The 15,618-nt window shown below is 43.1% G+C and overlaps 1 protein-coding gene across 4 annotated transcripts in view; it reads left to right on the forward strand.

Moving 5' to 3' along the window:
• Positions 1-15,618, forward strand: part of JARID2 (jumonji and AT-rich interaction domain containing 2) — a 224,580-nt gene that overhangs the window by 88,887 nt on the left and 120,075 nt on the right. For 3 of the 4 annotated variants that reach the window (XR_008238649.1, XM_052810575.1, XM_052810494.1), the window contains exon 2: positions 7,479-7,614. Coding sequence is in view for 2 of the 4 variants with exons in the window: in XM_052810575.1 (XP_052666535.1) it covers positions 7,479-7,614 (136 nt within the window). In the remaining 2 variants the exon portion in view is untranslated. Of the gene's footprint in view, positions 1-7,478; positions 7,615-15,618 lie in introns of those variants that run through there. The other variant, XM_052810682.1, reaches the window with a different exon arrangement.

Below are 15,618 nucleotides of genomic sequence, written 5' to 3' on the forward strand. Positions count from 1 at the left end.
ACTGCTCCCTCAGTCTGAATAATTACCTTGTACCTTCACACCTCTTTCTTCTTCCAGCACTCTGCTACCCTTGGCTTTTTGTGGCTTGCTTCTGCATGCTGCCAGCTCTCATCAGAGCCCAAAATTCTGGCACTCTGGTTGCAAAATGGTTGATTAGATTCCTGGTCTGGCCTAAGAAAGTCGTAGCTGTGTAGTCAACTGCTGTTGAGTTGAAGTCCTGCTGTAAGTTGATAAATTAGGAAACTTTAGACCTGGCTTTACTCTGAATTTGTTTGGGTTTAGCCTGTTTTTTTTTTTTTTTTAAAAGTGTTTTTCTTGGCATACCAACATGAGAAACAGTTGATGTCTTGTAAGCTTTCACTAGTTTCATATTGAGTAGTAGTTTTCTAGAGGTGCAGAAACATTGCCAAGGCCTCTGAGTTTATGTAAAAGAACCAATTAACACATGAACCCACTATTTTTAAATATTTCATTATTAGGCCTAAGATAAAGTTTGGAATTATTTTTTTAGGCCTCAATTCTGGGAGCCTGTATGAAGACACTAGTGACTTCTGTTTGGAAATTTCAATGGTAACTTTTCTACCCTAATGTATTTTTGCAAGAGCAGGTTGAAACTCACCGGGCTCAAAAGTGCCTGAGGTCTTTAGTGACCCAAAACCCAGAGCGTTTCTCTCCCGTGCTGCTGCTCTTAGAAGAATTCGGTCTGAAAGGAGGAAACGCAGTCCCCGGTGCAGCAGGAGGCAGCAAACGAGCCCAAACCAACAGGAAAGTGCAGGGGATGAAAGCTGTAGGAGAAGTGCTAAAGCAGGAAGAAGAGAGATTTTTATTTTCCTCCATCATTTCTTTGCCGTTGTTAACATTGGTTCTGCTAGTCAGGAGCTGTAACGTAACGCGAGTTCTTTGGGGAAGTTTTCTGGAAGTATGAGGGAAAAAGTCGCTATAATTACCAGATACACTTAAATGCTGTAACAGAACCATTAATAAAGAAAATTTCCCTTTCTTCATGTTAGTTAGCACATTTTTAAAACATGACCTATTTTCCTAAACTAGACAGAACAGATTACATTTTCCAGAAGGCATGAGTCACTGTACTATAAAGTCTCCAAGCCGTATCAATCTTCATCAACTTAAGCCATTCATGAGGTTTTATTTTTTCTCACTGAATATAAGCAGTTTGTTTTAAATGAGAAACTGCTACATCCTCTCTGGATAGTTAAACTTGATTAAAAGGTTAAATATTAAATAAGTGTGAACTTTATTCTCAGAGGAGAAGGGAGTGGAGGGACCTTGATAGTGAGCAAAAGGCAGCAAGGATATTACTGTGGGTATATATGGGTATATCCAGTTTGCACGATGCTGTGTTTGGCTGCAAGACGTCCAAGCAGCATGATAGCTGCCAAAAGGAGCCAAAAATCTTTATTTATATAGCTTCAGTTGAATATTCTAGAGTCTGGTTTCAAATCGTTACGCTGGAAGTTCAAACTTTTGCTAGGAGTTTCTGCCGAGAAGAGCTTCTTCCATCTAGTTGCGGAACAGCCCGCTCCCTCCTGCTACGTGGAGAGGGAGTTTGCACCCATGGGCCAGCGGCGGGGTTTTGTCTGCGAGTACGATGTGCGTTCGGGGTGGTGAGAAGGTTGATGGGACTTTGCGATACAATGGAGACCTCTGCTAATGCAATGGGGAAGTATGTGTGTTGATATAGTAGTAAGACTTTGCACTTTCTCATGAGGTTCATGCCATGCCATATGTATACCGAGGAAGCGGGCTTTGTAAATGAATAAGCATGCTAATTGCGCTTAGCAGTGGTAACTCCCCCAAGACTGCACAGAAGATCTCTTTCAGACTTGGAAGGCGTATCTAGGTTTTTCCACCAATTTCTCTTAGGTTTAGGTTTTAGAGAAAAACAGGTATAACTGTTTTCCATTGATAGTATACAGCCAAAAGGCAAAAATCTGTTGCAGGTCTTGAATCTAGTAAACAAACATTTCCATTTTGGTCCTTCGGCTGAAAAGTAATTTATATGATCTCTGAAAATGTGTTGTCTGTTTTTCATGCAAAAGACAGATTTTTGTTTTGTTGCTAACTAAACACAGAAAAAACCACCCTTTGAAATGGTTCTCCTTCAAAAATATCCTTGAGGAAAGGGTAGAAGCTTGTGGTTTATTTTTCCCATTGCTTCAAAATGACCTTCTTACATCTGCGGGAAAGACTCTCTGGGGGCTGTTGAACCATGAAAGCATATTCATTTAGGGCATTGGGTGCCACAGTGATTTTAACCGAGCGTTGGCTGCAGTGCTGGAAAAAGAAAAAAGAGGGGGTTTGTGTTTTGTTGTTTTGCTTTCTGCAACCTGGCATGAAGAATGGGGTCAGGAGATGCGTGCTTGGGAAAGACCCAAAGAGAGAGCTGGAAACCCGCCAGCCACACTGAGTCATAACACACATGCTTATAAGTATCTTTGTACCTTACAAAGTCCTGACTTTTCAAATAAAACCATCACTGCTGTTAAAGTATTTACATAGAAGTAAAACAAATAGCATGGAGTGCTGCATGCATTCTCCCTTGTTCCAGCTCTGTTTTACCCCATGAACTGTGACTCCTGTTTGCTTAAGGCAAGGCCAGGCCAGGCTGAAGAATGCCGTATCTGGCGATGAATGAACGGAGAAGCTCGAGTCATGCGTACGAGTATGCTTCTGCTGCTGCTTGTGGAGCAAAGCAGCATGCAGCAGCGCCTGCTACTTCAGGCTGACGTTTCACCTACCCAGGAGGTGGCGTGAAGCCTGCCTCTTGCTTCTGCCTGCTTTGTGGTTTTTTTGTTTTGTTGTTTTTTTGTTTGTTTGGGTTTTTTTGTTTGTTTGTTTTTGTTAAGGATTTCGGTATAACTTCAGAAGTAGGAAGGCTGTGTGCAGGCCACATGTGCAAACTAGGCAGCTGAACTGCAGTCAACAAGCACCTAAGCTGTAGATGAATGGTGAAAGGTACAGGTGGTGCACATTTTGATTTCATTGCAAGTATATACACGTTATATATTGATGTGCATTATCTATATATACACTTATATTTATGTATGCATTATGTTAATATGTATATATTTTAGTTTGTATACACACATTAATATATGTATTGTATATTTAACGTATAATACACATTTAATATGCACCTAGCAAAACCCCACATATGCACACACACGTGTGTATATATATTTCTTTCCAAATCAGCAGTATGTGGCAGTAGCCTGTTGCACTGTTCTACAAACATCATCTCTACAAGTGTAGAGCTGAAAGCAAGCTGCCAGCCAGGTAGCACAAAAGAGAGCTGCTCTGCTATCTGCGAGGTAACATCCTGTGCAGGGACGTACTGCGTAGGTAAACGGAGGTTGTGCTCCTCTTCCCCGTTCCCTTGGTCTGAACTTGTTCAACTGTTGCTTGGCTGCCCTGGTAGCTGAAGTTCAGATATAAATGTACAACATGTGGTTCCCCGAAACAACATAACAAAGAAGGTGGCATGATTAAAATTTTTAGCAGTTTAAAGGAAATGATGCAGTTCTGTTTCTTAATTCTGCTCCAGGGCTTCCCTGGTTGTTTGCATCTGTTACTTTTTTACTGAGTTTATAAGCTAGTCTTAATGTCAGATTGGGAGGCAGAAATCATCTCGGCTGACCTGCACAGTGAAGGCTCTGGGCTCGCAATGATGAACTTACAGTTTAAGATGTTATTCGGTCCTTTTTTGTGTCCAAGTCAATAATGGACAATCCATTAGTTCCCTGTAAGTCGTTTCAATGGCTAATTACTTGCACAGTTGCAGAAATTGTTCTTTAATTCTGTCTTACATTTTTCTGAATTCAAGTTCCAGCTGTTGGATGATATTATACCCCTCTCTGCCAGCCTCAAGAGCCATCCATTATCAAATTTCTCTCCCTGTGGAAATATTTCAAGGCAGAGATCAAGTCAGTCCCTTTGAGGTTTTTTTGGTGGTTTTTTTTGTTGTTGTTTGGTTGGTCTTTTGTTTGGGTTTTTTTCTTTGTTTTTGACAAGTTACATAGATGAAATTCCTCAGGGCTTTCACTTCAGGATATTTCTAAACGGTTCTGGGTGTGCGTATGTTGTTTTGCTGAAGTCCGAGAACTCTTCCGGTTGTTGGCAGCGTGAGCGCAGAGCGGGGCGCGCGGCGGCTCTCCCTCCACCGGCGTGACGAGGCAGAGACAATCTGACCCATGTAATTATGGTTAAATGTGTCGGGAGCTGGAGCTGTGTCGCCGGCGGAGCGGCAGCTCAGCTGGGCTCCAAGTCAGCTGCTCTCCGGCTTGCGGCTGCTTTTGTGCCGCAGGCTCGGGGTAAGATGCCGTCGACGATTGTGAAACCTTTTTATTGCTCCTGCATATGGAGCCGCGTGAATGCGGATGTTGGCAGCGGCTTAGCCTCTTATTTTGCTGACCTTGGATAACACAGTGTTGGGGAACTTGAGGTCTTTTTTTTTTTTTTTTTTTTTTTTTTCTTCCCCAAGCTGAGTGGCGGGGCGTGGGGAAAGCCCACAAAGAGAGCGGCGTAGGCAGGACGGTGATTGCAGCCTCGGCACATCGGGGCTGGTGGGAGCCGTGGTGTGGAGAGACCCCCCTGCGCATGTTTCTGTTGAGAGTGCTGCTATTATGGAGGGGGGGTAAAGCCAATATGGTTCACCTTGAGTCGTACAGCTCCACGAGTTGAGCGTGGCGTGAAGTGTTGCTGTACAGCTTTGGGAGCTGCTGAGGGAGGTCTTTGTTCCCGCTTGCTGGGACCAGTCTCTTCCCTGGCATCACCGTGGCCCACGCAGCCCCCAGACCGGTGGGAAGGCAGGAGCATCTCCTGCAGCAGGGCTGGAGCCTCCAGCTGGCACCAGAAAGACATCTCGGTGTCGTTGTCCCTCAGAAAATAGGGTGCCGGGTTGCACGCCGTCCTTTTGCCTGTCCGGCACGTTGTCTGGGGAGAGGGAGGTGACTTCAGGCCGTTCACAGAAAAACCTCGAGAGGGTGGCCTAGACCTGAGAGGCCTCTGGTGCGTGGCGGTTATCTCCTTCCCTCCCGCAGGAGGGACTGGTAACCAGTGTCGTACCTGCCAGCCGTCACTTACCCGCTGCAGTCGGCCGCCGGGTTGGCACGTGCTGATTTAAAGATCAATCCTGTCAGCGGGTTTCGCCCTGTCGCTACTGAAACAGCGAGCGCTGCCGTGTGCTCCTTGCAGTGAGCTGTCGCGACAAAGTGGATTTAAGTGGGATTCATTTCTTTGTTTTTATATTTTTTTCCTGCATTTTTAGCAGGGATAAAAGGGCTGGTGGGATTGGGAACTGATGGGTGTTTTCGTGCAACTTCCAGCTCCTCGGGGACTGCAGGGTCTGGTGGAAGAAAGGATTTGTTTATGGCGTTGGGACGGGCCTGGTGTTTCACAGGACGGAGGCCTCGGGCTGACAGGGGCTAAGGAAAGCGGCATGTCTCTGAGTACGCCTTATGTTAACTGGGCTCAGTCATTACATGCCTTGTGTATGCCTGGCTTAAAGTATATAAAAATACAGGGTGGTGGTTTTGTTGCCTCTTGTTAGGGTTTCTGTGTAACTTGTCTAGGTTTCAGGGTCAGGAGCAGTGTGCCTGGCCAGAGGGCTCTTTGTTGTCTTCCTCACATTTGCTGCCCATTATACTAGGAATTTGTACAAATGCCAGTGAAGGGAATGAGCGGTGTCTGCAGTCCTGTGTCTGTAACGCGGACAGGTGCTGGAGGTGCTTATGACTGTTTCCTAACTGAGCATGATTCTCTTGAGGATTTAATAAGTAGTTTCTGTGAAAACAGAAAAGCATAACGTCCCGACAGGCCCGTGTCGTTGGGAACGTAAATGGGGCGTCTTTGGGCAAGCTTTGTTAAAATCGAGCAGGCTGCAGCCCTCCCGTGTTTAGTGTCGCTTCTGGTTAGGGCTGAAGTTGCGTTGGCAGCAAAATGGTAAGCCAGAGTTGTTTGCCTAAACCTCTGTTGACAAAATAACTGGATGTACTAGTCCTTTTAAAATGCTTGCCTGGAGATTTTTTTTTTTTCTTTTTTGGTTGCTGTGGGTGTTGGGTTACAAAGTTTGCTTTCTTGGCCCAGAGCTGCCTGTGCTCTAAAGCTCCCTGGGCATAGCTCAGCCTTCTTCAAAGTACAGTAGCTTGTCCCTCCTGTGAAACGCACATCCTGCTGCCAAAATGCTGGCTGCTTTCACTGCACTCATTGTGTTGTGCTTTTTTTTTTCTTTACCTTCCCGGGCCCGCCCCCCCCCCCCCCCCCCCCCGGTAATTTGTCATACAATTTGGGGGGGGGGGGAATGTTATTGATCACAATTCAGCAGCTGAATGCCAATATCTCGCTAGAGGAGCGAAGAAAAAGCTATCAATGGTTGAATGAAGTTGATGGTATTGGTCACTTCTTTGACACGCAGGATGGTATAAACTCCCCTACCTCCTGGTGGGGATCGCCAGTGGGGCTTTTGGGGTTTCTATTGCAGTGTGGCAGTATGCTGTGGTACACTTACCTAAATGAGGCCTGCCTAGAAATGTTAATCTTTTTGCTTGGCAGTGATGTAGCCTGTGAAGAATTCAAGGGCAAGAATGCTCAAATAGTAGTTTTTAAAGACCCTGAGACAATTATAGGACTTATGAAAATATGATGACTTACCTGATCTGGTTTATGTCTTTATATCAATTTGCTGACTTAATTTATTTGAATGGTAAAGGCTTTAGGGAAATGCTTTTCCAGGGAATTAATCTTTTAACTAAAGCAAGTACTAAATATGACATACACTAGTATTCCTTTTGACAATATTGCATTTGTCTCCTAAAAATAAAGCAGAAAGCATATGCCCTGTGGGCAAAATTCCACTTGGCTTTACACTTGGATAAGTTCAGAATAACTTCATTGATAACAATGTACAACTTCATTGTAATGCTGCAATAAATGCAAATCGCTAAACCAGAGGAAAAAAAAATCCTGAGCCAAGAGGCGCAAACAAAGGCCAAAATGGCAACAACAGAAGTTGGTTCACAAAACTTACCTCTTAAATTGCTGCAATGTTCAATTTAGTGGTTCCCCCCCCCCCCCCCCCCCCCTTAATTATCTGGGAGAGCACTTCCTGGCTGTGATAAATTTCTCTGTAAGGGATTCATTATGAGGATTTTAACAAATAAGTTTCACCTCCTGTCTAACACCTGGTACACAGCTACTGCAGGATCAGTAGGATCACTTGCAGGATAAAGGATTAGAGGGACTAATGCTCTGATTTGATAATAGTCATGTGTTTGTTCTCTGGTAGAGCTGAGCAAGTTTAGGTTGCATTTTGTTACACAGTATTTTTCTTAAGCCTTTTTTTTTTTTTTTTTTAAATTAAAAATACTCTGTGTAGCCCTAGGCTTTTGGGTTTTGTTTGTTTTGGTTTTTGTTTCAGATGCATGCAACTAATGTCTCCTTTCCATTTCCGTCTTCTTTAGGATGACAGCGATGGCATTCCCTGGTCAGAGGAGAGGGTGGTACGGAAGGTCCTTTATTTATCTCTGAAGGAGTTCAAGAACGCACAGAAGCGGCAGCACAGCGATGGCATTAGCGGGAGCCTCAAGGCAGTGAACGGTGAGCTGCCTTTGCGGTACCGCTGGAAGGACTCAGTCCTTTTCAATGCGGTCCTTCTGCTATAGTGAGGAAGGAGACCAGTGCACCAGCTGGCATGCACTGTGCCCTTTTGATCTGCATAGGAGAACTTGTTTCTGAAGTGCTTAAAAATGCCCAGTTTGAACAATTCATATGTTTTGGTTTCTGGCAAACCGATTGAGATGGGGATCAGGATGGAGGGTAGGTGTCAGGCGGGAGGACAGGGACAGGCTGCCGTTTGGTGGAAAAGGAGGCTTCTCTGGTCAGTCTGCTCCCTGATGTGCTGAGTATGTTGACAGAGAAGGTATCCATTTAAAGGTGATTGGCTTCAGTTATCTTGGGGAAGGACAGTCGGACAGAATTTGCCTACTCTGTCATTTAGATGCAAGAAACTGGCTAAGCAGCATCTGTATCTCTGGAGTGGTCTCAGTCCACGCTGTCTATTGTCCAGAGGGGAAGTAGCATAGGACCTACATAAAAAGACTTAAAGCACTGAGAGGACACAAATGCTGGGACACTGGACTCCCCTAGTTTAGCAGTTCACAGAGCAGTTGTTCAAAGGTTTTAAAAGGAGATGCAGACAAGCCTAGATGACAGGAGGTCGAAAGGAGTTTAATTTTATTTATTTAATGTTTTGGCCAATTATTATTTGTTGCTCCCCCTTCCCTTACAGCTTGCTTAAAAAAGCCATGGTGTCCTGAGAGGTGAATATAAAGTGTGTCTCTTTCAGATTCACTCCCTGACAAGGAACCCTTTCTTGAAAAGGCTTTGTCATGCTGGCTTGAGCCTTGAAAGTGACTAGCAGGATTCAGATTTCTGGGCAGGCTTATGGTTTTCTCTTCACTCACAAGAGCTTATTTGTTTCTTTATAGAGGTTTATGGCAGTTCCTTTTAGGCATGTGCATAACTATACATGTGCTAATGCATTAAAGCAGCAGCTGGGTGCTTACGTGGTAGGTTATTCATATTTATATGTAGTTTGCGTTTCTGACATGGTGAGTCAAATTTCACTGCGTTTTCATGGAGTGTTATTGCTGACAAGGCAAAAACCTAGGTGAATGGCTGGATAACTACAGGCACCATAATAAAGTTACTGTATTGCGTAAGCAATTGCAAACTCCTTAATGTGATTAAAGAAGACCTCAGACTTCTGAGTTCAGTAATAATATCAAATACTGATCTGATGGGCAGGGGCATCTAGCTTTAGCAGCAAGCCATTAATAAGCTTGGAGGTGTACACAAAACAGCACTGGCTTTTTTTCCCCTCCAACACCTCCGCATCATTGATCTTCTGTCAAACACAATTTCTCTTGGAAAGTTTCTTATTCCATTGTGGGGGTTTTGTTTAGTCAAAGGAAAAAAGTCTAAAGGCGTGAAGCACAGTAATTGTGTGTTAGGAGGCTTTGATCGTGTGCCAGGTTACAGGATAACTGAGGTTTTTATGGTGTCTAGTTTCTCCAAAGGCAGCTTAGATGAAAAGTGAGTTGGCTGGGAATGCTGTGTCGATGCAGGTACCAGATGCAGAGTATGCCACCGGCTTCCTCTGGTAGTGGCACGGCTTGTGTCTTCAGAGCTTGCCTCTTGCATTGAGAACTGTAGCGTTTGGTGCTTTTTCTCCTTCACAGAAGTAGGTGATCAGTTCTTTGGGGGTTTGGGTTTGGTTTTTTTTTTTTTTTGAGTCAGAATTATATTCTGTGTTACTCTTTCTGTTTGCTAAATGATTCTTTGAATGTCCTGTCTCAGCCCTGCTGTATTTCAACATCATTGTCCAACAGCTTTTTTTATCCACTGATATTTGGAAGAATGTTTCATTGTACAGAGAAAAAAGATTTGCAAAAGGGCGGAGGATTGATATTGTGTGGTGACATTAAGACAATCTATTTAAACATACAATTTGTTCATTACATCTTTAAAAAAAACGTAGCTGTGTATTTTCAAATCCACAGGTCTCTGTGGACTGAGGAAAGGGCAGGTCACCCTAAGAAATTACTGAACTATTCTGAATTTAGGGAAATGTAACATTTTAAGGATGAGCCTTAGATCCATGGTTTCATACTGTTGGAGTGAGAAAAATACTTTCTCGCATATGTCCTCTGTTCCAACATGCAGGCCACAAACAGTGTTTCTTGCATGTTGATCCAAAAGGTAGCATGCAGTTAAATATAGTTTTATGTGAGCGATCTCTTTATTAATATTCAGTACCCATAGTTCTCGGGAATGGGGGCAGGGGGAATCTAGCTGAAATAATTTGAAGTTAATGTGTTCACTGCTTGTGTAAACCTGGGCTCCCCTGGCTTGAATTCTGGTTAGGGTGCTTTGCCTCACAAACGTAAAGGAAAGTGTAGGTTTTGTGCTGCACAACCCTGTCACTGTCCTGAGTGAACTCTAAAGCTTATTGCTCCTTCAGCTGTTGAAAATCAGATAGGCCACCTTCCAGTTCGGTGGCACTGTTGTTGCAAATTTAACCATTTGGCAAATGGTTAACCATTTAACCATTTCCAGGTGTGGGAAGGAGGGGTCTGAGCTGGGTTCAAGCTCTCCAAGTTCCCTGCTCAATGTGGAAGCGTGGATTGGCCTCACGTACTTCTGCGAGCTCAGGGGACCGTGAGCAACTTGGTAGCAGGATTTGATCTGAGTGCCACCATCTGTAGTGCAGAGAGAGTTTCTTTGTTCTGGTTTTGTAACTGTCATCCCTTAAATTTATTTATTTATAGATTTGCAACCTGTAATTTGTTTCAGTAGAAAGTACTTACTTTTGGCAATGGAGGAAGGTAAAATATGCACCAGCCTCTTGCAACTGGTGTCTTTAAGAAGTTTTTATGGATTTGAAGTGGCTGAAGTTGCATAAACATGCTACGAAAGTTGCTTTGCCAGTGTTTGCCAAGCTACAACTAAACTTGTATGAAAATGATTGTCAATGGTATTTCAGCTTGTGGGTACAGTAGTATCATGAATGATTTGGTAGCTGGAATAGTAGTGGATCTTTGATAGTGTGAAAAGCAAGTTCATTTTAAATGTGAGAGATGAACCCATTAACAGGAGTCTTTTCTGTACTAAAGTTTCTGCAAGCTCTAAGATGTGCTGGTGGTGGCACAGAGACAATTTCCACACCTTTCTGAGTAATAAAAATAAAATTTAAAATACATAAATAAAAATTCAAATTACTTCTGGAGATTATATGTATTATAATACCTTGGCTGTCTCCACCTCACTGTTAAAGATATTTGTTATCCTGAAAACAATCCTGCCATTTTCACTTTGTGGCTGAAACCCTGTTGCTTAAGTGGTTCTGATTAAAGTAGCAGGGTTTTGTTTGGGGCTGGTGGTGTGTTTGCAGGTCTCCTTACTCCTACCTTTTTTATCTCCTTTTCACCTGATAATTTTTGCTTACATGTTTGTGCTGCCAGTTATTTTTCATCAAAAATAAGGGCAATCAGGTGCATTATGGCTGTTGTGTTGGTGGAGATATTGCATGCATGTTTATGTTGACTCTAGATATTTGCAGAGTACACAATGACACCCTACTGTATGCCTTTGTTTGCTATGTGTTTCTCTCCAGCACGTGGGAATATAAAATCTGAAGGAGGTGCTTCTGCAGGTTGTCAAGAAACCCTCTGCAGCCCTAAATGGGATACTGGAACTCGTGATTATGGAAACAAGGTCGTGTGCTGGAAAACCCAGGGGGACCTCTTTAGTGATTTTGATTACTGCTGCCTGTCATTTGTGTTAGGATTTTAAGAATAGGGATTGGTGTTTGGAATAGTGATACCAATTTTCAGAGATCCTCATCTAAAAGGAAAACCAATTCCCTTGGGAAATTGTTTTCTTCTTGTGTAGCTTAGAATGTGAGATAAGGCTGTAAAAAAGGCAATGAAAGATGTAATTATTGCTTGCATTCTGTTTATGAGAAATGTAGTACCCTCAAAAGAGTATATCATAAAGGAAATTTTTATGATATAAGATTTTAAATTATGTTTTTCAAAACTTGCGATAAAGAAATTTGTGATACAAAAGTGCTAGTGTTTCATAAATGGAAAAAGTGCCAAAGTTTGCTTCTTTAAGGTGGTTAGTTAATCTACAGAGATGACAAACCAGATGTTAGAATTATTCGAGCAGATAGCGCGTTTTCACTAGCTATACTTTGCCCTAGAAAGGTGTCATGGCAATTTCCAAACACGTCAGCTAGGTTAAGCTTGTGGCAAACATGATCTAGTTGGGAAACCAAATGTGTGTGAGGGAACGCTTTGATTCAAGGCAGAAGTTGGAAGTCTTGCTGATTTAATAAGTAGAGATGAGCAAAAATACGTAATTTTGCTCTTCTGAGAGATTTCACCTTACATTTGGGGTTGTTAAAGTAATTTTTGTTTTATGTGTGTTCTTTAAACAGAGAAGGAAGGAACAATGTCAGCACTTCGATGGAGGTCGTGGTCGGTCCACGAATGGCTGTGGTGCCCCTTCCTCCCTTGTGCTGATCTGCTCCTGCCCTCAGCCGTTCCCGCACAAAAGCTAATGTGACTTTTGTTGGAGGCTTGCTTTTTCCAAAAATGAAATGTCTCTGCACAGAGAGGCAGGAGTCTCTGAGGCAGCCCGTGGCAGGACTGTGGTGCCGGACCCAGCGGTAGCAGCCTGCTCTGACACCTGGGTCAGATCATCCCTTGGCTGCTGTGCTGGCTGGCTGGGCTGGCTGGGGCAGGCAGCAGTGCTATCTGGAAATTGCTATTTGTGTCATTGCTGCACAGATTTTCAAGTGTTTTCTGCTTGCTGTCCGGGGGTTTCTGTCAATGGTCCCCCAGCGGGCCAGGTCGAAACGAAGGTGCTCGGTGGTAGGGTGGCATGGGGGTTGGATTCATCCAACTCCAACTTGTTGGTGAAGCCTCTTTTCCCTGGCCATGTAGATGGTACCCCAGGCATGGTGTAAAAATTGCGACAGATGTGGTAGAAATGCCTAAACACAGCTAAGCCGGGTGCTTCAGCTCAGTGCCGTGCATTATTTGCCAAAATCCAGCTATGTGGGTGTGGCAGCAGCTGCCAACAGGGCAACCGCATCTTCTCTGGGCTGAGGCCATGTCTCTTCTCTTCCCACTTGCACAGATGAAAACAGAGCAACCCTTAGGGAAGTGCTGTTGTCTCAGCTGCGCCCCTGCGCGCCCAGAACGACGTGTGCCTCCTTCCTCCCTGGTGCACACATGTAGGGTGGACCACCACCCAGCCTTCAATTTTGAACAAGAAAGTAGCCCTCTTCATTGACTGTGATGGTTCAAATATACTGGTAACTTCATCTCTCTTATTTCTGAAGGCTGCAATTAAATACTGGAAGAAGGCTTTATGCTAACGTTTGTCTAGGGAGCTTTTCACTCCATCACTGATGTGAAATTGCATTTGTTGACAGTGGGTAATGTCTGTCTGTCTCCTAAGCTTTAGTAGAAGATTGTAAGTGTGCCAAGGACCCTTGTCTGTGTAAGTGGATTTTTAAAATGCATTTACAGAAACAGAAATACCTCTTTCAACTTTGCAATATTTCCCCTTTATGTTCAGAGTAAACAGCCTTTTTGGCTAGTTTTAAATTGTGATTAAATATAGATGTTTTCAACTAAAAGGTTCAGAAAATAAGCATTTGAGCAGATTTGTCATGGCACTCAACATTACTTTCACTTTGGTGCTTGCTGTCAAGTGAATTTAAAGATTAACAAATAAATAACAGGATGTTGGGGTTGGGCTCCATTGAAAATTTCCAAATCTCTTTTCCTTTCTTTGTTTTTTAGAACAGAATTCATTTTCAAGCCTGCCAGGGACTTGCTTGTTCATCGACTGACACAGGCTCTTTTTGCCTCTTCCATCATCACCACTTATAAAAATTCTGCAGGCCAAATTACACCCTCAGTGATCTCTACCCAATTCGATTATGTCCAAATTGTGCTCCTGTCTTAATACAATTTCAGTGTTTGGCAAGACTGCCAGAAAATTTTCTCTTGCAGGACACTCATCGTCCTTTTCCTCTCAAACATAACAAAGGTGGATATTTTTTTAACCAGAGAAACAGAGGAATTGTGTAATTAATTTTCTTAAAACTTCATTTCATGGCCATCTAAGAAGAGTTGCTATTGCCCTGAGTGTATTTCTAGTCAAAGTAATTCTAAAAAGAATCTTGTCTCTCTGCATATTGCTAATTGTAGGTAATGGAAAATGAAAATGGCAATGAAGAATCTGCAGAGGCACGTGCATAACCTGTAAGAGACTGAGTTTATTGTAGGCCTAAAATAAATAAGGTGAGGAAAGGTGGGAAAGAGTTCAGCAGCAGCTGATGGGTCTGGTTCCCCTCCTTTCACCTCCTGCCTTATGCTGGCTCTGCCGTTTGTCTGCCCATGCAGTACAGCCGGTTCAGTGTACTGATGTCGCAGAAAACTAGCCCAGAAAAATGATTAAAAAAAAAAAAAGAAAGAATTTTCATCTAGTTTTTAATGAACTACACAGGTTGATCAAGAGGTTGGATGAGCACTGAATGCTCATTTGGTGGAAATGAGGGGCCAGAGTACCTTGACTGAAAGCTGGAGGAGGAGGAGACCAGACTCTTCCGTTTTCATAGTAGCAAGCTGCTCGGTTGGCATAGTCATCTTGTCTAACCACAGCCTTAGGATTGGCGCAGTTGTCTTGTCTAACCACAGCCTCAGATGCTAGAAGGACAACAGTTGCCAGAAGTAGGAGCAAAAAAAGATGCAGCTTAAAAATTTGTTGGAGTGCTTCACAGCCATAGGTGTTAGATTTATGTATTTCTTAAAAAAACCCAAACCAAACAACAAAAAAAAACAACTCCCCCCACTTAACCCCAACAGGGGACAACAATTTTGTTTGCCTTGACTCAGGGTCATTCTGCATAGCTGCTGCTTTGGATTTCTTGTTTGTATCAGCAGTCTGGGGAGCACCCTTGAGTGCAGGCTGGTAAACTGCTTCATTCTGTCTTTGGCAGCCATAAGATTGCCAGCCAGCCTAAATTTGCATCCTGGCATCTTTTTGGCTGGCATGTGCAGCCAAAAGAATGGTGGTGGTTTTACCTTGTAGGATTGCCAGCTCTGTCAAAAACTGTACCTTTTGTCAATTCCAGTTTGCTTATTTTAGAAATGAGAGTAAGACATAACTTACGCAAAGCTGTTCCTTTGACTGTAATGTTAAGCGAGATACACTGCTTTGGATTCTAACTCAACCATTTCTTTGGTTAGTAATTTTTCTTTATGAATAGATTTTTATTGGGATGTTAGAAACCAGAGAGATCTGCCTAGAGCATTGTCCTTCAAGCTGACAGGCTGGGGTGGATGAAGTTCATTCTGGTGATCTGCTGAGATGAGAACTGGTGGTTGGTGCTGGCCACTTTCTCAAGCTGTTGAGTTTTGTATTAAGAGAAGGTAAAGAGATAACTTGTGATTTACATAGAAATCAAAACAAAATTAAACAGCTGTTAAAGGTAGTGTAAATGATCAAGTTCCACACCATTATTTGCCTGGTGGATTGTGCTATTGAAAGAGCTGTAAAACTTGCCCGAAGTGCGGACTCAGAGTTGAGAAGGCAGCAATCCAGCAGTATGCTCAGAAAAAGTGAGCACAGTGCTTCTCTGTTTAAAAGCAATAGTTCTCAGAAGGCATGGGAGTGGGGAGAAAGGCACTTTACCTCTTTCTGTCTGTCTGATGCCCAATGGTCGTCATCATCACTATTATTATTTTAGTATTTATTAAAATGTTCTAGTGGAGATCAAAGGTCTGCAGGTCGGACTATGTAGTTGCTGTTGTAAAGAGGGTTTAAATCTCAGTATTCCTCTTGCTCCCCTGTCGCCCATGATTGGCAGAAGGAAACTGTGCATTAAATAACTAGTGTTTTTAATTTGAAGGACGGACAATAAGGTCTATAACCAGAAAAGCAGCAGGGAAAGAAAAAGTCAGTCATTAAAATAGCATACTCTATTAAGAATATAGGAATGCAACAGGAAACAAAATCAGT

The sequence above is a fragment of the Harpia harpyja genome, chromosome 1 (genome assembly GCF_026419915.1).
Source record: "Harpia harpyja isolate bHarHar1 chromosome 1, bHarHar1 primary haplotype, whole genome shotgun sequence".
Classification (NCBI taxonomy): Eukaryota; Metazoa; Chordata; class Aves; order Accipitriformes; family Accipitridae; genus Harpia; species Harpia harpyja.